At 38.6% G+C, this 21366-nt stretch overlaps 1 protein-coding gene across 1 annotated transcript in view; it reads left to right on the plus strand.

The window, feature by feature from the left end:
- tusc3 (tumor suppressor candidate 3) overlaps window positions 1-21043 on the plus strand; it is a 90302-nt gene extending 69259 nt beyond the window's left edge. The window contains exons 8-10 of the mRNA XM_044345979.1: window positions 4328-4402; window positions 17913-18003; window positions 20772-21043. Of these exons, the coding sequence (XP_044201914.1) occupies window positions 4328-4402; window positions 17913-18003; window positions 20772-20787 (182 nt within the window). The 3' untranslated portion in view covers window positions 20788-21043. The remainder of the gene's footprint in view (window positions 1-4327; window positions 4403-17912; window positions 18004-20771) is intronic.
- The last annotated feature ends 323 nt before the right edge of the window (window positions 21044-21366 follow it).

Below are 21366 nucleotides of genomic sequence, written 5' to 3' on the forward strand. Positions count from 1 at the left end.
GTGGTCTATTTAACCTGCTACACCCGTTCCTTGTGCTCTGTTGCTGCAGACAGGTGTGCAATCCCTGCAGGACCTGGAAAAGTCCACTTTTGTAGTTAGAATACAGTCCATTTCAGTACAGTCTTATTCTACAGTGTACACTGATAGGTCTCTATTTGTCATCATGACTGTATTATCATAAAGCTTTCTACAACCGCCCCAAACTGCTGCCTTCAATAGTTCAGTTCTATTGCTGTGTGTGGAGAGTGTTTGCGTCACACCGGCATATCATGTCTTTTACCATATCATCAAGAGGATGCCTCAATTTCTTCTCTGTATCTACTCATGTTAAAGCCTTTGTTTGTGCACCCCATCAGGTTTTCTTCAGTTATATGGATCAGTATGCAGAGCACACTGAAGAAAAGAATCTGTAATTAGGTCTTATGCCACATGAGGCTGTGCTTTGCAGTGATTTCAGTACAGCTCAGGTGTTCAATGGAGCAACCCCGGATTCTGTAAAATAGAGATGTTCAAAATATATATAGTGCCAGATTTACCAAGAAAATGGTGTTGCGCAAATGTGTGCTGTGGTTTTCATTAGCACCTTTTACACAACCTGTTCAAGATGGGAATGCTGTGCCTTTATTCCACCTTGCTGTTCTTTATGAAAGTGACAGACACGGTGGGGGGGCAGAATTGCTCCATCGATAAGCCAGCTACGGAGGTAGTCACAGAGCTAGATCGACGTCTGTGTAAAAGGGACAGCTGGCATGGTGAGGCAGGGAGCTGACACTTTTGTGTTACACGTCACACCTCTGAATCCGGAACACCGGCATGCTATGTTAAAGCACACATGGGGGCAGCATTATGCCGGCTTTATTAGGCTCAGTGTAAAAAAGCAAAGTAAAAAACAGCTTAATGATGGATCTTCTTTATTGCTATAATGCATGATCTCTGTATAAAAGAGCCTATTGAGTTTGCAGCCACAAAGCTTATTTTTTTGCCAGCACTGCTGGCTCATTAGGCCACAGTCAGACCGAAAAGAGCAGTGCATGAAAAAACGCAGCCCTCCCATTCATCTGAATGGGGGCACTGCATTCTTGCAGCGGGGTGCCACCGCACCCAGCTCGGCAAAAAAACGCAGCAGCCATCCAGCAAAAAGTTGAGCCAGGCTCAACTTTTGCCACAACACAACCCAATGTTATCCAGCAAGGCACTGCGTTGGCCAGTCACATACATGCAAGTGTATATTCCTGGTAGATTACTTTGTAACATGAACGCCGTATGCAACTGTTTACCTTATGAGCATCACAACAATAGATAACACAGTTGCCGCCGTGTTAACTTTCCAGAGTTGTAAAATCCCGTCTATGAGTATTATAGACCGCCTTACAGTGTTTTGGCTCCTGATAAGTCTTTTCTGTAACTCCAACTCGATTTCTTGGATCATATTTCATTGTCTCACCGCTACCTCAGACAACACGCCCTGAACACCGCAGCCCCTTGCACTGTTTTTGGTCTGAATGTGGCCTTAGTACACCAGCTACATCAGAAAACAACTGTCCAGTCGGAGAAGAGTATGTAAATTACATGCTCAATGCAACACACACACACACAGAACTGCCAATTCATGAGAGGCCAGAGACTACAGACTACTTTGTATCCCTATGTGTGAACACACCGTAAGACAGCAGCTCATTATGCAATCGGCTCCTTTACTTCGCCTGGTACTGCTCTCCAGGTGCATTCTGTGCGTGAAGGAACTCAGAAACTTAGTGGGTGCAGTTCAGCAGTGGGATTTCTGTGACATCACCAGGTTCAGATGATAGAGAATAAATAACATACTACCAGATGATTTATCAGAGATAAACTGATAAGGTATTATACAAGCATAAAAGAAAGAAACATTTAATTGCAGCTTGCAGTGATTTGACAGTTCATTGATGGTCAAGTTTGATGAACACAAACCAAAACTCCCCGTTCACCAACCTTTTCATTTTCATGATGGTAATCAGACACCGAGCTCATTAATAATAGCCTAATTGCCTCATTTGTTTCTAAGAGGCAGTTTTTAGTTATACACAAGACTATTTAACCCACTACAACCTTCCTCCTTTAAATCCCATTTGCACTTGGTCTTCAAAGGTCTTCTACAGATGCAATGACCATAACTGTTTTATAGCATCACATTTAATGCATTTCCTTCTGTAAACAAACTGTACCTATTCTTTATTCAATGATTTAAACAGTTTGTGTTTAAAAGCAATAATGTGTTAACTTCAATCACTGTGTGTGCCTTTGTCAGTCTGTTTGTAGTTGACTTGACATCACCATAATGTGAGGGCTTTTACAAAAAATCATAGAATTGGGAATCCATTGTGGCGTTTTGCTTACAAGGCTAAGGTAACAACACAGCAGATTTATTTCAATAATTTAAAAAACAGTTTGTTGGTTTTGTGTTGCCATATGAGCCTTTATCCTTGCTTTTCATAACAAAAAAAAGCACAGAACTGCTTGTGATTCATTCAACATATTTTCTCATTTTTAAAATGCTTAGGTCCCTCTCTGTTTTCCTGTCAGCAAAGTCTCTTGTGTTTTAACTGTAGTCTTCTTTTACAGCATATAATTTAATTGCAATAAACCATTAACTGCGGCCCTCAAAATCAACAGTTTAATTAGCTCGTCTCTGACGCAGTCTCAACAAAACATGAGCTTAAAATATTTTTTTAGGGCTATTGTACTGGATTGCTTTATATTGCACAGGTGTTCATGTTATTCTGTCAACACCCTATACATATTTGACCAGTAACTGTACATGTGACTGATGTTCCTGCAAATATGCTTGAGTGTTTCTATGTACATTATATAACAAAACTGAGCACACCCCTGTGCAATATCACTAAAATGTTAAGTGATTCAAAATTGTATCATCTTACAATAATTGTAGTATTTTTAGTGTGAAGTGTAGGGTATTTGATCTTATTTGTAATTAAAAACAAATAGGTTAGATAGACTAAACTGAAAATACAGGCCTCAGTGCAACAAAAGTGATTACACCTGTGACCTCCAATTAAGACTAATTGCCTGAACAAGGTTGTAATAGAACCTGTGAACTTTCTCAGGGTGGGTACAAGAGGGTACAGGGAGGGTATAAGATCATCAGTAGGCTACTGGACAGAAGCTGGAGCACAGTTGCAGCAGTGGTTAGGAGGTACAGGAGGACCCATAATACCAATAACACAAGGTGCAGTGGCTGTTCTCAAAAAATAACGGCATGCACAATTTGCTTTTTACAAAACCTTGCATTGAAAAACAGACGGGCAAATGCTTCTGACTTGGCACAAGTATTATCTGTGGAAACTGGTGTTTCAGTGACTGCTCAGACAGTGTGAAGGACATTGCAGGAAGTCAACCTCTGTGGATGACACTCAAAAAACAGCACAAAACTGCAAGATTAAACTCTGCCAAAGAACATGAAAAAGCCTGATGAATACTGGTGGCACATTCTTTGGTCAGATGAAATCAAATTAAATTGGTTTGTATCAGATGGGGTCCAGCATGTTTGGCTTGGACCTGGCCAGGAATACCACAGCGACTGCATGATGTGGGGCTGCATGAGTGCGATAGATGTAGGGGAGATGACATTTATAGACGGCACTATGAATCAAGTTTGTATACCCAAATACTGAATGAAAGGATGACTACCAGTCTCAAAAATGTTGGCAGGAGAGGAATTTTCCAACTTGACAATGATCTCAAACACACAAAAATCACATAAGAGTTTTTAAAGAAGTAAAAAGTGAAAACCATGACCTGGCAAGTATGTCCCTGGACCTGAATCCAATAAAAACACCTTTAGGCTATTTTAAAGAGGAAGGTAGAGCAACAAAACCCCTCCAGCAAAGAGCTGAACAGAATTATCTGTGAAGAATGACAGAACATCTCCCACAGATTTGGGCGAGACTGATATCATCCATGTCCAGCAGGATCCAATCTGTTATCAAAAACAAAGGCGGGCATACAAAATACTATAAAATAAAATAATGCAGTCTCACTAATGAAGGTTGTGCTGACTTCTGTTGCAGTTCGTTCTTAAATATGGATCTTTCATTATAGTTTAATTAGTCAAACATTCTGTTTTTCAAATGAATTGGCTTAATTCTTCTTGGGTATTGTCTAAAAACAAATACAATTGTATTACATGGACAGGATTTGTAATTAATTAACATGTTAGTGATCTGTAAGTGCATACGTGTGTGTCCAGCAGATCTTCTGGGGCAGTGTGTACTTCCAGCTTCTCCCTCTCCTGTATTGCGAGTGTGTTGTTTCCTTGACAACCTTGTCCCAGATGCTGCAATCACCATGGGGATGGTGCTGCTGAATGAGGCTGCCACCTCCAAGGGAGACGTTGGCAAGAGGAGAAGTAAGTAGAGAAGATTGTTTTCTACATTTGTTCTTCTTATTGTCCTTTTTCTTTCCTTTTTCAAACTCAATTCCCCAATTTTGGAGTGTTCCAGGTGTCAGGAGGTATAAACAAGGTGTATGTTTTTATTCATGCTGGGTGGCATAGTGGTTAGAGCCGCCTTGTAGCGAGCAGGTAAGTGGTTTATCCTTGCAACAGCCAAAGTCATTTTGTCATAATCAATGTTTTAGGAAGTAACACTGGTGAAGGAGAGGTTTTATTTTTTTGTAGCACAAACAAAAATCCTGTAAAATGTCAATTTTCATAAGATGTACAGTTGAAATCATAACTGAAAAAAAAGGTTTGAATAAGTTACTCACATACATTCACACAGATATTGTTCAGCTCGAAATTTGTTAACTAATCCAAATTTCTTATGGTCACAGGCAAGTAAATTTAGGTCTTAATAAATTCTTCTGGTTCCTATTTACAGTCCTAGGTCTCATTGAAAAGGACATTTACTGACTACAACATTAACAGTCAGGAAATCCTCTGTTTTACTTACCCTAAGTGCCAGGAGGATTCCCTTTCTTTAAGATTGGACTTACACTCTCTAACTTCATAAGAAGTTAATTTTTCTTGCTACCATTCACTATCACTGGAAAATAACATTTCATTGCTTGGCTTTCCAACCACTCCAGGCTACGCTATGCAGGAATAACACTACACTTGAAATCAATATTAAGCACTAGTAAAGTTAATAGGGGCACTTCCTCTATTGGTTAATTAATTAACAGTAAATTAATAATGAATTAATTACTTAGGAGGAAAATAATTCAATTAAATTACTCAGTCTTATATCTGAAAGCCATGAACTCTGAATACAGTGACCTCCATCTCTGTTGTAAAGAAACAGACAAAAACAACGACTTGGCAATAAGTCAAGATATTTATTGAACTACCAAGGGATAGGGATGAAAGGGAAACACTAAGCATATGTACATAAATACAAGTAAAATGGGTGAATGAATGGATGCATGACTGAATAAGTAAATTATGAATTAACAAATGAATGTTTTCAAAAACGAGTCAAAAACGCAACGAGGGGCCAAGACTCTAACAGCCAATAAAAATGTAATTTTTGCATAGCTCTTGCATCAACTCTGAGACAGAAGCATAGTACATGGTTTTCCTACTGTTTCCGTGGTGATGAGGGCTTGATGATGAGGCGAACTTCCCAGAAAGTGCCGAGCACGGTGAAGCAGACTCGGTGATCTTCGGGTCAACAGAGTGACAGCCAGATGAGAACCACTGCAGCAGGTTGAGTGAAGCATTTTGGTTCACTGGTTCCCAGGAGGTTGAATCCAGTCTCAGACTAGCTGAGGCCACACAGCAGACACACAGCAGGGGTTTGTGTTCTGGTCTTGTTGTGTTCAGTGGCAGGCTGCAGAGTTTGGATGCTGGAGCTCTAACTAACCTAAAGAGTCCTTGGAAAAGCTTTTAAAAAGTTAAACTACACAATAAAAATAGGAGATTAGAAGAAATAATATATTAAAATGACAAACAGCATGCAATGGCTAATGGTACTTGGCCTTTGGTTTTTAGGTGTCTTTCAGTCTTTCTTCTTAAGGAGAGTTTCTTTTCTGGAGCTCTCAGGGAAAAATGAAAAAGCCAATGGCAGAAATGCAACACGGCTGGCGAGGCTTAGAGGAAAAAAAAAACAAACAGAAGACATCACAGCAGCGGACAGCAAGCAAGCAAAACAAAAAAGAAGCCAAGCCAGACAAAGAGTTGTAAACTTTTATAGTCTAGGAGGCGTGTTTTGGAAGAAATAAGTGAGTGAACCCCTCTATTACTAATTCATTTCTTTGTGTGAGGAGAAAACTGACCTTCAAATAAAAGGGAGATGATTTTATTTCCTATCAACTATCTGAAAATTACGTGCTTGCAAATTGGATATTCACTCATTTCTGTCATCAATGCCGATGTCATCAAAACATCATGAAAACCAGTGAGATTAACCAAATAAAATACAGAATAAAACCCAAAACCTGTGGCTTCTCCCAAAATTTACAACTAAGAGATGGTTAGCTAGCAGAAGAAGGGAGAATGGTCTATCCAGGGTGGGGGCAGTCTGTGTCTGAAAAGAAAAACAAAGATGTTAATTTCCAAAACTGTCCATTTTCCTCCTGTGGCTGCTGGAGGAAGGCACAGGTTTTTAGTCTTGTTCATGTCTCCTTGACATCCTTATGCCTTTAGGTCAGATGTCATTAGGTCCATGTGTGTGTGCTCCTTAACCTACACACACAGACTTTTAGGCCAAAAGGAATCATAATGTTTTCAAAGAATTAAACTTTTCTTCTGTTTCTGGGCTCGTTGTCCTACAGCTGAATAAGACAAATGTCTTTTGAGCTTCCTCTCATGTTTTGTGCTTACTAGCCTATGTTTTGTCAGAATACATGTTCTATTGCTTGATCATAGTTTGCATCTTGACATTGGCACAGTAGGCACAGTGAAAGATGAGTTAAAGACACATCGTAGCATGTTACAAAATGTAATCTTGGGGGGGGGGGGGTTGACTACACAAGCTTTTCAAAAATCATATATGTTTTAATGTTTTATTTGTTTGAATGGTTGGGTCTCTGTAAATTAAATCTTGGCAGTGCGTGACGCTGCCTAATTCCCAGCCAATCAAAAATGGGCAAAGAGGCAGGCCGAATGGCTGAAACAAGCCACCTAGCGGCTGGTGGACCTGTCACTCAAAGCAGTCTTTCATTATGCATAACTCTACGGCCGTACAGTTGTCATGAAAAGGGAAATAAGCTATAGAGACCAAAACCGTTTTTTGTACCAGGCTGTAAACATGTTTATTTTTGCTGTAAAGTTGGGCATTTTAACATGGGGGTCTATGGGGAATAACTCGTGTTTGGAGCCTCAAGTGGCCATTCAAGGAACTGCAGTTTTTGGCACTTCTGCATTGGCTTCATTTTACAGTCCCAGAGGTTGCTGCTTGGTCTAGACCTGCTCTATGTGAAAAGTGCTGTGAGATAACTTCTGTTGTGATTCGGCGCTACATAAGTAAAATTGACTTGACTTTCTACCAAAAAATATTTTATATAAAACCTGTTCACCGTGTGGACAATGCCAATTTATTTTGATTTTTTTTTTTTTTTTTTTTTTTTTGAAATATCATTTTTCTGTGCTATGTGGAGCAAAAACACAATTCCATTCACCCCCATTGTAGTTGAATGACAGCAGAAATTTCAATGGTGGACATCTCTAAATTTACCAGCAGCAAATGGAAAAAATGTTGTTGGCAGATTTCAGAGAACAGATCCTTTCACAATAAATAAAAAGTTTAAACTTGCCAAAAGAAACATGTCCTTAAACTTTAAATAATTGTGAGTTCAATCTCAACCAGCTCAAGATCAGCAGCTTTGAGGAAGACACTCCTGCCAAGCTGATTGTGCTGCATGGTACCCTTGTTGATGTCCACAATCTAAATCTAGATATGAACTGGAAGAACTATATTGATGAGTATATATATGTGTAGAGAAGTGGATGATAGACTAATGCACACACACACACACACACACATATCATTGCAGCACTTTCATTAGTGTGATGTGTATTTGCATAACTGTCAATTAGTTGGAGCGTCTCTGAAGATGAAAAGCACTTGTTTTGCTCTCCAGTTAATCACTGAGGTGACCCCTCACCTCCCCCATAACTGCTTCTGAATACACAACTATATTATTAAGATAGGCCAGATGAATGGTTGATTAAGTTTGGCATGCAAAGATCCCTTTTCTTTATTTCATCCATGAAATACCCTTAAATGTACTTGAGCTGTGGTTGATGAACGTTGACAAGCAGGTAGATTTTTTGTGACTTTATCGAAAAATAAACCTGATTTGGCTGAACAAGAAAATGATTCAGTTCGCTTGTAATTAATCAAATTAATCTTGAGACAGTTAAAAGTTAGTTATCGTACACCCTCCCATGTGTGTGTTTAAAGTCCCTCAAAATGCTGCTTTTTTTGATAGACCTAGTATTTTTATTTTCACATTCATGTAAGAGCCAAAGTTGTTCTTATTTGACACAAATACCATATGTTGAGGCGGCAAAATTATTTGTATTTGAACAAAAGGGGAAATAGGCATAACAATCCTGTTTTTGTTTTTATTACACTTCTAATTTTAGGTTATTAAAATGTTAAAATAGATGTTCTTCAATAACCTATTTTGTGAAGGAGAGTTTCTACACTGGGCCTCGAACCCAGATCTCCCAGACCATGGGTGACTGCTCTGACCACTCAACCAAAGCTCTGCTCCATTAGACACACAGACCTGCAGCTATTTATACATCCTTGAAACACAGGGACAGACAGCAGAGCAAACCAGAGCAGAGAGACAGAGACAGCAATCTAACCAAATCCCTGCTGTGTGCTGTTATTTGACATGTCCTTTTTTCTTCCCGAAAAGAAATCATTTTTAAAATATTTGTACAAAATAATTATTCATTAAAAACCCACTATTTGTGATTTTCTGAATACTGGATTCAGATTTGGCTCCACCTCCAATGTGTTTTAATTCAGCTGAGGATCGTCTTTTTTTCCCATGTCATCCCCCTTTTTCTCCATGTTTTCTGTCACCCTGTACTGTTGCCTGTCCAATAAACAGCGAGGATGCAAAAACAAAGGCAAAAAATCCTAAGAATTGCTCAAATTGCACTTACAATCTATTTGAATTTAACATCTGATTTGACAACAACAGTAATGTCTATGTACGCACCCAAATATTTTTCTATTTGCCAGTGAAGGAGCACTTAAAGGCACAGTTCAGCGGTGGCCAGCCAACCTCAGACAATCAATAAACCAAATTTTTGTTATGCCTGAAATCAAAATAGGCTACATACAGTATATAACAAAACTGAGTACACCACTGTGCAATATCACTAAAAAGTATTTATAATTAAAAACAAATAGGTTAGATAGACTAAATTGAAAATACAGGCCTCAAAGTACAACGTCAGTGCAACAAAAGTGATTACACCTGTGACCTCCAATTAAGACTAATTGCCTGAACAAGGTTATAAAAGAACCTGTGGACACAACAACTTTCTCAATTTGGCCTGGATGTGTTTCATGCAACATGGCTCCACATGGTAAGGAATTGCCTGAACAAGTAAGAAACCAAATTGTGATGGAAGATGGGAGAGGGTACAAGATCATCAGTAGGCTACTGGACAGAAGCCAGAGCACAGTTGCAGAAGTGGTTGGGAGGTACAGGAGGACCCATAATACCAATAACACAAGGTGCGGTGGCCGTCCTCGAAAAATGACTTGGCACTGACTTCTGACTTGGCATGAGGATTATCTGTGGAAATTGGTGTTTCAGTGACTGCTCAGACAGTGCGCAGGACTTTGCATGAAGTCAGCCTCTACAGACGAAGTCCAAAAAGAAAACCATTGCTCACAAAATGGCACAAAACTGCAAGATTAAACTCTGCCAAAGAACATGAAAAGAAGCCTGATGAATACTGGTGGCACATTCTTTGGTCAGATGAAACAAAAATAAATTGGTTTGGATCAGATGGGGTCCAGCATGTTTGGCTTGGACCTGGTCAGGAATACCGCAGCGACTGCACAGTGCCGACTGTGAAACATGGAGGTGGGAGTGTGCTGATGTGGGGCTGCGTGAGTGCGATAGATGTAGGGGAGATGACATTTATAGACGGCACTATGAACCACGTTTGTATACCCAAATACTGAATGAAAAGATAAGTAGTATTCTCAAGAAGGTTGGTGGGAAAGAAATTTTCCAACATGACAATGATCCCAAACACACTGCAAAAATCACATAAGAGTTTTTAAAGAAGAAAAAAAAGTGAAAACTATGACCTGGCAAATATGTCCCCAGACCTGAATCCAATAATCCACCTTTAGAGTATTTTAAAGAGGAAGGTAGAGAAACAAAACCCCTCCAGCAAAGAGCAGCTGAAAATAATTATCTGTGAAGAATGACAGAACATCTCCCACAGATTTTGGCAAGAATGGTATCATCCATGTCCAGCAGGATCCAATCTGTCATCAGTAATACAAAGTATTTAAAAAAAATAAAAGAATGGAGTCTCACTAATAAAGGGTGTGCTGACTTCTGTTGCAGTTCATTCTTAAATATGGATCTTTCATCATAGTTTAATTAGTCAAACATTCTGTTTTTCAAGTGAATTGGCTTAATTCTTCTAGTCTAAAAAGAAATAAAACTGCACTTAATGGAAATGATTTGTAATTACTAAACATTTTAGTGATATTGACAAGGGATGTACTCAGTTCTGTCACATACTGTATTAATGAAGTAAAGAAAATCAAATCAAAAAATTGAAGGCAGCACTTCAACTCAGCAACCATGAAAAATCTGTCTCTTCTTCACAAAATTATCATAATGAATGCTGTGGAAAACATTATGCTTAAACACTAATTAAGTGTGTGTGTGTTCAAAAGTCAAATAAATATAATTAAAATGTTAAACAAATGGGTGGACACATGTACATGCTCAGAAGAAATAAAACATTTAAAGGATCTGTAATGTATCAGAACAGGAGAGTGAACTAATCAGCTGTCCTGAGTCCAGCAGACTCTCATACCAGAGCAGGTGGAAGATATTATTGATATGGCTCATGTCTCCCTAGATTCCCATGGTACCTGAAGCCAAACGCACATTTGTAAATGTCTCATCAACTAACTAAAATTTGTGCAGCAGTCCATCCATTAACATATTCATGTTCATGCAGAGCATCTCCTCCACATGTCATAAAATAATCAGATATTGTGCTCATTTATTACTTCTGCTGTTTTTCCTTTTTTTACTTTATTATTTACATTATTTCTTTATTTACTGCTCCTCTGCACATGTATTATGTTCAGTACATGCTATTTTGCCTGTTACCTATAGAATACAGGTTTATTAAATGTTCTCATACCTAGTACCATACTGTAGCTTTGGAAATGTGTACCGGCTCTTGAGAGGTGGAGAATTTGGCACACAAAACTGCCCCTCTTGTGAACCTTAATCAATCCAGCAGAATGCCCAATCAACCAAACGTACACTAAGTGGTTGAGATGTACTTCACTGATTACACTGAAGGTGAATCTCGGATGACAAACTTTCAAGCTGATGTGCCTATTTAATAGGTCACAAATGTCTCTGGATGTAGAACAAGTCTGAAACCACGAGGCAGCCCTTTTTCATCCTTGGAGAAAAAGATAGTCTTAAGGAGTTAATTTAGAATAATGGGGTCTCTGTTTAAAGCTTTTATTCTTAGCCAAGAAGGCAATTTTCTAACTGGGATTTTTTTGCTGTTTGAAGCAAAACACAATACTTAACTATAAGCCATAAAGTGCAATTTGTGCTGTTTTTAAAATGTATCATCAAATTAATTGTGACACTTTGGTTTGGTAATTGCTGTCACATTGTAGTATTACTGGTCTTTTTCAACATGTATGAAGGAATTTAGCAGCTCCCTGATTAAAGCAGTGACACAGATTTCCACTAAAGGCTGAGCAAGTGGAATACAATGTTAAAATACAACACAGATGTCACTACAGTCTGACATTCTTCTCAGTAAAAGATTTTTTTTTTTAATGAAGGAATACAAAATGAGAAGTTGATGCCATTGATGCCATAATATGGAGTTTTTCTCATTTTATATTCCCTTCTCCAGTGGTGAGAGATTTGAAACTACAGCAAATCTGGCAAAGTGCTGAAAGCCTATCAGTAGTGGCCTCATGTAGTTGATTTTAATACATGAAATTAAAAACATGGTGCAGTCTCTGTTTCGAACAGTCTAGTGACATTGTCAACCAGGACTTACCTTGTGAGGCAGCTAGATTTGCAAGATCACAACATCACACAATTACGTGAGAATCCATCTTGTTGGGCTTCAAGTTATACGCTTGTGTCTGAACCACCAGTGGTTCAGACCAGTCAATGTCTTATGAGGACCCTCACATGATCTTGCAATCTCGTGAATCCCGCTGCCTCACAATGTAAGACGGTGATAGACGGTGATAGACAGATCCAATCACCACCAATCCAGTCGCCAAGTATTTTTTTAAAAGTGCCTGCCCTTTTCCAAATAGTTTCCAAGGACGACTTCTGAGATGGTTCTACGTAACAACCACCTGGTACGGCAAGTTAAACCAGGACAGCTATAACCCACAAAAGTGTACAGTATCAACATATACATACAAACTGCTACATACAAACACTGACATGTGCTGTCAAAAGGAAACACAAATGTTCTAACAAAGCACACCAATAAAAAAAAAAAGAGACACACAATGATTGACAGTCCCTCGACACCTCCTGATGAGTCTCGTCTAGAGGTGTTCAGGGTATAACACCGTTCATCACTTCAAATGTGAGGTGGACACTTGACCACACTAATGACAAACTGGCCTCTGACCTCTTCCTTTACTGCCCAACCAGAGTTTCTGCTCTGCATAATCCCTAGATTATGAAAAAGGGAGTTAGATATTAGATAGCCTGTACTGGTAATTGCCTCAAACACAGAGACACAGTTACACACAAGTGGATTTTAATTAGAGTCGGTGTGATGAAAAAGCAACTTGAGAAGCCTTTCAATTGCTTCTATGAGGCCACACACTTATGCATATACATATGCACACACACTAAAAAAATCTAAAGGCAAGATTATCAACTTTTTGTTCTACTTTACCCATGAGTTCTCCTTGAGATGTTAAAGCTTGGCAATTAAAATGATAATGATTTTATAACTACCTCAAGACTTGTGTCTCAGTATCAGACTGAACAAGAGCACACTCACACTTATCTACATGCACACACGGACACACATGCATGCGGGCTCATATAATTATCATCTGTGTAATTCTGATACATCACATGTTTAGTACAGACAATTTATAATCATTTATCAGTTCTCTCAGCGGTCCATCCAACAGGTCTCTATTTTTTTTGTTCCTTTGTTCGTCTCCATCCTCTCTTTTTCCATCTCACCCCTTTTTTGTTCTCCTCTTAATATGTACAGAGACATGTATTTTTTTTTTATTACATCAGCTACTTTAATTCAACCTCAGTCTTTGTATAATTACCACCTGCTAATTTTAATAAACTGAAACAAACACATCATGCAGATTACTTTTTTTTTTTTAACTGCAGCACAAGCATACTAATGCTGTTATGTAAAGCACACACATCATCAACACACAAACACAGATAGAATAAACAATTATATCCAACCGCTGTCACTGGGACGAATACGCACACACACACATGCGCAAATATGGACACACAAATTAAATAAGTGCATTAAAACGCAGCATAGAGAATAGTCATCTGTCAGTAATAGAGAGAGGATTATGCTTGAATGGTAGTATAATCACTGGATGTGGTGTTAAATTTCTGGCATATAGCTTACATACTGCTGAGTGCAGCTACAGGAAGTTATCTGCAGCTTCCATGGACATCTGCACCAGAAATCACAGCGTGCACACACTGTTTAACAGCGAGGGAGTTACTGAACGAGTAAATGGAGTTAGAAATTCATACATATGCACTACTCATATATGCGTTTGGGTAGGTGGGGGGTGAGAGGGTAAATGGTAAATGGACTGCATTCATATAGCACCTTTCTAGTCTTCCAGTCACTGAAATTGCTTTATACTACATGCCTGGTCATCAGGAGGAGTTTCTAATCATTCATACACACACTCACACACCAGTGGCACAGCCTTCAGGAGAAATTTGGGGTTCAGTATCTTGTCCAAGGACACTTCGATATGCAGACCGTAGGGGCTGCGGATCGAACCGCTGATCTTCCGATTAGTGGACGAAATTAGTGGAGAGAAGTTGAGGAGTCAGGAAAAAGTGAGATGGGTATGTGAAAGAGCAAAATACTTTAGAAACAACTTTAAAGCAAGGCCACAACCCCAAAAATTACCATATCTTACTGGTGAAGTGCCAACATGCGGTATAGCAATACCAGATTTCAAGACAGCAGAGCTTATTAGAGTTTAAATGAAATCGAGCCAACTATAGGACCTGACCCCGAAATGCAAAGACTTAAGGTATCTCTTTATAAAGCTCCTAATTAGTTTATAGTGCAGTAACAACTGTTCCTTATGCTGAACTATAAAGAACCGAGGTATTAAAAAATAGATTTTGTCATTGTGTAGCAAAAACAAATCACATTAAAATAACAATAAGGAGCCAAGGGAAAGTCACTGCTAATGTTCAGTCATTTCTTCATTTGTTCTTTTCTTTATTTCTTAAGATTTGGCTTAATTTGATGAAAAAAGCAGGCCGTCCATCATGCAGCCATATTCTCTCTTCTGGCGAGGTACTAAAAATTATAATAGAATAAAATAATGGTAATGAAAAAACATGGTTTGATGACAGTGTTCAGTTATTTCCTCGTTTATTCTTTTAATACTACAGAGGGGAATGAATTTGATTTTTTTTTTTTAAAATGCAGACTGTTGTTCATTTTTAACTATATTTGATGAATGTAAGTAAGTGAAGTAAGCAGTCAGATCTGTTTCATTAACATAAATGCCAAAAGTCTCACGTTTCCTTGTAATTGTGCAGTGTAAACATTAACAAGCAGGTTTTTCTGTCTCCATTTGGCATAAAAAATAATGAACTGTGGGTGATTACATCCAGCAGTTAAGTCAGTTAATGTGTCAGTTGCACATCAAAGAATGAACTGCACTTAACATTATAATATCTATTCATATTTTTCCTGCTAATTAGATAGGCTTTACTTAATATGGTTATTGGCTTGCTCATGCTTGGGAAATGTAAATATACAATATTTTACCACGCCAATATATCATGATTTGACTTGAGCCAAGTCACACAGTAAAAAGAGGGATTACCACCTTTTGTCATTGAGTGAAATCATTCAGCTTAAACAACTTGTCATTTCGCCAAGGTCATAAATCACTTGGCATATTAGCATGCTTAGTGCGTGTGTGTATGGGAGTGTCATTATCCATGGATGCATACTAAGACACCTCTCAGTGATAATTGATGAGCTATGGGAAATACATCCCACTATACTTAATGAAGATACACAGACGTTCTGTTGCTCCTGCGCTCAAAGGAACATACGTAGATGTGGCAACCCAGGGAACACGAGGGGCACGAGGGGCCTCCCTGGAGACACACACTCAAATATGCAATGCCTCTCAATCAAGTCACCCAGTCAATGTCACACACAGGTTTGTATTGCAATACTTGTCAGGAAATTTCCTAGAATTAGATATCAACGTTGCCTTCATATAGCTACAGATATAGCCTTTCACCTCTTGAAAATAATGTATTTAAAGTAAAGAATGACAAAGTCTCTTTTTTTTTACCCTGAGCTTGTATCTGATGCCCTTCAGTCTTCACATGAATAGAAATATAAGAAAGCGCACATATACTTATTACTGAGTGGGGCATCCTGTGTTTTTGTATAAGTTTGTATGCCTGTGGTAGATGGATTATGACTTGAATGTCATATCAGTTGCTGTCTCACACACACAGACACAGAAAGAGAGAGAGAGAGACAGAGAGAGAGAGAGCTCAGTCCCAGTATAATAGAACCCCTGAGGTTTGTCGGTATATACCATGATTCTCGTGTTGAATTGCAAATGCATGATATGCAGAGAAATTGCAAGAAAGAAAGGGGAACGGTTATGGAGGAGCTGACGCTGAGCGATGGCAGCAAATGTAGTCTCAGGGTGTTTTCACACCTATAGTTCATTTGCTCTGGTCTGAATCAGGTGATGAGCTGTTTAACTCGGTGCATTTTCGCCTTTGGTCGGTTTCTTTTCACACAGAGAAAAATCCAAGTGAGACAAAATGCAGCAGCACAAGCCACATGAGAACGCTGACTCCGCTGATTGGTCAGATGTGTTTGGGGCGGGAGCAAAAATGTAAACACAAGAAGAAGGTCCTGAAGGAGGTCCACTGGACAAATACAACGTACTATGTTGTGCTAGTCCAGGTCAGTTGTTGGCAACTGTTAAATTCACTCATCTGCATCCAACTATGCAAAGCTCACCTGGCTACGAGAAACATTTTGCTCAAACTACACCTAGTAGTTGGCTCAGATCAAGATCGGATCACATTCCCACCACAAACAAACTGCTCCGGAGTTTTTGTTTGGGACAGGACCAAGACCACCTCCTCTAAAGGGTCTCAGTGCGGTTGTTTTTGTCAGATCTTCCCAAACGAGTTACACCGAGGGGGAAAATGAACCAGAGTTCGATTTAACCAAACTAAAAAGCGCAGGTGTGAAAACACCCTTATACACACTTAGATCACAGATCACATCACACACACAGAACACACAAACTGTTAAAACACTGAAAATGAATGACAGCACATACACACAGATTGACACTCTGACCATCTGTCTTACATTTTCCCAGCTAAATTGTTCTAACATTATGCCTCCCCCCCTCCCTCTCTCTCTCTTACACACATAACTTTGCACACACACACACACACACACACACACACACACACACACTGAGAACAAGCGGATATCTCACTATTTAGTCTCCAGGAGAGGTCCTCATCCTAATCCCTGATTAACAATATCAGTCGGTGGTGACAGTTTAATTTAACACAGTGCTTCTCAAGGATTAGCCGCTACATGAGCGTGTGTGCATAGACTCTTACACCCACACACGCAGACACACAATTCCCCCGCAGATTAAAGATCATGCTTATGTATATTTCACTTTGGAATGGCCACCAAGGAAATAAGATGATAATAGTTGCAAACACAGTTTTCCTGCAAGACTGCAGGGGTTGATAATGAGAAACAGGCAATAGCTTATACGTTGAGGAATTATCTAAATAAATGTGAACATAAAAGGCTTTTGTCATTAGAGAGAACACCAGGAAATGTTTAAGGTGTGCTTTTAAACAAGCATTTTAGCAAATGTTTGAGTAACTAATTTGTCTTCTATCAATTCGGCGTGTGTGTGAAGGCTTGTGTGGGTGTTTACTATACATGTGAGTGTGAACCAACAACATAAAGAGAAGAGGATGCAATGTATTACACCATGTTTAAACCCTGCAAGCACATTCAATTTGAACAGAGATCAAACAGTGAGTTGCATCAGTCTTTATAATGTGCGTGAAATGATTTAAATGAATGCCTTCAGCCAGAAATAAAATATTCTCACGGGCCATTGTCTAGTAATTATTATTTATATATCAGGGTGTCTGCAGGACCTGCAAAAAATTGAAAAAAATGTTAACTCTAATGCATTGAACTCCTCTGTGTTATTAGTTATTGTCTTGTTCAGTTTCAGATATCATGTTACAGGTTATTCATGTACTGTTATTCTTTGCTTTCTGATACTATATATGCACAGTGGCTTCCATTTCTATGTGTAGTTCAGTATAAATTACCTTGAGAAGCCTTTACAACAAGCCGTTTAGCATGATGACGTGTGTGATGTCTCTCTGTGTGTGTCTCTTTGCAGTCATCTGCCTCGTTGGCCTTGGCCTGGTGGTGTTCTTCTTCAGCTTCCTGCTCTCCATTTTCAGGTCCAAGTATCATGGATACCCCTACAGGTAACTATAGTAACCATACAGTACCGCTGCACAGATGCTTGCACAAGTTTCATCCAGCATAGTCAACGATTATTCCAACATAATATGCAAGCACACAAAGAATCTTAAAATCACTGAAGTTGACATAAAATCACTGCGAAGGTATTGCAGGCACAGTGAAAAAATCCAGGCCAAAACAGGATCCATCCGTTTCCATTATTTGTTTGATGGAAAGACAGCTGCTCGATTGGTAACGCTCCCTCCAAAACCTACACAGAGCCAAGGCTGTTTCTCAAGAGACCGATACTAGAGACCTTCAACACAGATTTTAAGTTTGACTTAAAATATCCCTGACATTTTCATGTACATTCAATATATATATTCACATATTTTTCCTCTTTACCCTGAATATTAGAAGTTGTGAATGTGCCATGGATGTTTTCTGGAGGTCGTCATTTAGTGAATGAGTCTGAACACTAAAACCCTCCAGCTTAGTGGTCCAGAACAGCAGCAATTTCGTCCCACTTTGAGCTAAAGGTTACCACTACATAAAAAAGACTGAACAGAAACTCACCTCTGGAGCTGGAAGGCATTCAGGATGTTGAGGGCACTTCACCAGGGCTGAAAATTTACTGTCATGGGGGCTTGAACCCTGTTGTGACCTATAGCTTGAAATTAAGAGCAAATTGCAGTGTGTCAGCTCAGTAGAGGGGTTTAAAGTCCAACGATTGTTGTGTAGTGACTTCAACACATTGATAGAAGGTTAGTTGTGGTGTGATTCAGATCTGTAATTGCAGAATATTGTCTTAATGATTTCCAAGACATTTCCCAGAAAGAACCAGGATAATTGGGAAAATATAAAAAAACAAACATTTAAACATCATTAAATATTCGTTCATCATTATTTTTTGATTTGAAACTTTATTCTTTATATATGTGTTGAATTGTAGTCAAGTTTCACATTTTCGCATGTTCAGCTGACCTGCTGCACTGACTAAAATACTGTCTAGGTTACACTAGGACTTTATTTGAAAATTGCTCGTAAATTATATGGGGCACCACTCTTCGCTTTGAAGAGCAAAATAAAATGAATCAGTCATATATATTTATATATATATAGTCATAAATTATGAATACAGGGACCTCCATCTCTGTCGTAAAGGAATACACAAATACAACGACTTGGCGATAAATCAAGATATTTTTTTGAACTAGCAAGGGAAAGGGATGAAAGAGAAACACTAAGCATATATACATATGTACAACTAGAATAAATGAATGCATGACTGAATGGATAAATTAAGTTACTGCCGAATGAATTAAATTATTTATTTGTCTTTAATTTATTTGTCTTTGCCTCAAATCATTGAGGGCAAAGTCCTCATTTACAATGATGTCGAGCAACAAAGAAGACAATCAATTAAAATAAACATATAAATACAAATTTAAAAAATAGAGTAACAACAAAATCAATTAAAAAAAGGTACAAACAAAAGTTAAAAGGTTTGAGATAGTGGATGACCAAGAGATACCAATGAATTACTTTTTAAAGTGCTTTGTAGTGTGTTCCAGGTTGACAGTGAAAAGCAGCCAAAAGCAGTTCTTCCAAGCTCTTTATGAACACGAGGGACATGGAGCGTAAGCCAGTCATTAGTCCTGGTGTAAAGTGGTCCAGTGGACCAAACTAGCATGGAGGCAATGTAAGAAGGCAGCTTTCCAATAAGGGCCTAGTAAATAAACAAATACATATGCAAATCCCAAATTAATGAATGTTATCAAAAACAAGTCAAAAGCACAATGACGGTCAATTAACTCTAAGTAAAGCCAGTAAAAATGTAATTTTGCATAGCTCTTTGCATCAACTCTGAGACAGAAGCATGGTAGATGGTTTTCCTACTGTTTCCGTGGTGATGAAGGCTTTATGATGAGGCAAACTTCCCGGAAAGTGTTGAGCACGGCGAGGCAGACTCGGTGATCTTCGGGTCACCAGAGTGACAGCCAGATGAGAACCACTGCAGCAGGTTGAATGAAGCATTTGGGTTCACTGGTTCCCAAGAGGTTGAATCCAGTCTCAGACTAGCTGAGGCCACACAGCAGACACACAGCAGGGGTTTGTGTTCTGGTCTTGTTGTGTTCAGTGGCAGGCTGCAGAGTTTCGATGCTGGAACTCTAACTAACCTAAAGAGTCCTTGGAAAAGCTTTTAAAAAGTTTTAACTACACAATAAAAATAGGAGATTACAAAATAATATATATTCAAATGTCAAACAGTGTGCAATAGCTAATGGTACTTGACCTGTGGCTTTTAGGTGTCTTTCAGTCTGGAGCTCTCGGGGAAAAATGAAAATGACAACTCAGAATGCATTTTTAAGTTTCCTGCAATAGTAATTTGATCTGTTTAGCAATATTCAAACTGTAATAATAAAGTTCCATCACAGATCTGGCATAATTCTATAGCAGATGTGTATTTAAATTAGACAGTGCTGCTGCATATTGCACTGCAAGATGAGCCATTTAAAATTTACATTTGACTTCTTTGATTTCCTAGTATTGAAATGCATGTTTTGAATTTTGAATGGCATTTTTAGGGTTAAGTCTACTCTAATTTCCTCAGATTCTGTTACTGTTTGATAAAGCAGATGCATCTTCAGCAATCTTTTGAGCAATTTTATCTGATTACATGCTTCCAGACTCTAAAGCTGAAGTTTCAGTTAAAAAAAAAATCATCAACATGTTGTATCTCTTTCTCCTTTTTCTACTCTGACTCTTTATCTCTCTCTCTGTCTCACAGCTTTCTTATTAAGTAAAAAAAGAGAAGTGGAGGTCAGAGCCGAGACGAAGAGGTGGTAGGTGAGAGAACAAGAGTAAAAGAGAAGATACTTGAAAGGAGAAGATACTTGAAGAGGAGGAGGCAGTGTCACTATTGAGTCTAGAATTAATGGTGTGGTTTCTTTTATTTGTATGTTCTTTTTTTTTTTATCAACTGCTATCATCAACTCTGCAAGCTGAACAGAAAGTAAATTATTCCTTCTTACCCTGGAAAATAAAAGTGTTTGGCATGTCTCTGTGTCTGCTATTCTGTTATGTTTCCTTTCAATGGTTGAATATTTTCAAAGACTTGACAGCACACCTATTTGATGACTTTTATGTATTGTGTAAGTAAAATGGGTGTTGAAAGGACAGGAAGTGGTCCTTAGTGAACTGTTAAAAGTTAAACACAGGAGCGGAAAACTTGTTTCATGATTAGTGATTAGGAAAGCTCACTAACCATGTGTAAAATCTACATAAATGCAATCTCTCTTGTCTCTTTGTGTGGTGATGATAAATATGCAGCTTTTTGGTGAAGTACTGATAAAGATGCTAAACTAAACTAAACAGCTGGTAAA

The sequence above is a fragment of the Thunnus albacares genome, chromosome 3 (assembly GCF_914725855.1).
Source record: "Thunnus albacares chromosome 3, fThuAlb1.1, whole genome shotgun sequence".
NCBI classification, from domain to species: Eukaryota; Metazoa; Chordata; class Actinopteri; order Scombriformes; family Scombridae; genus Thunnus; species Thunnus albacares.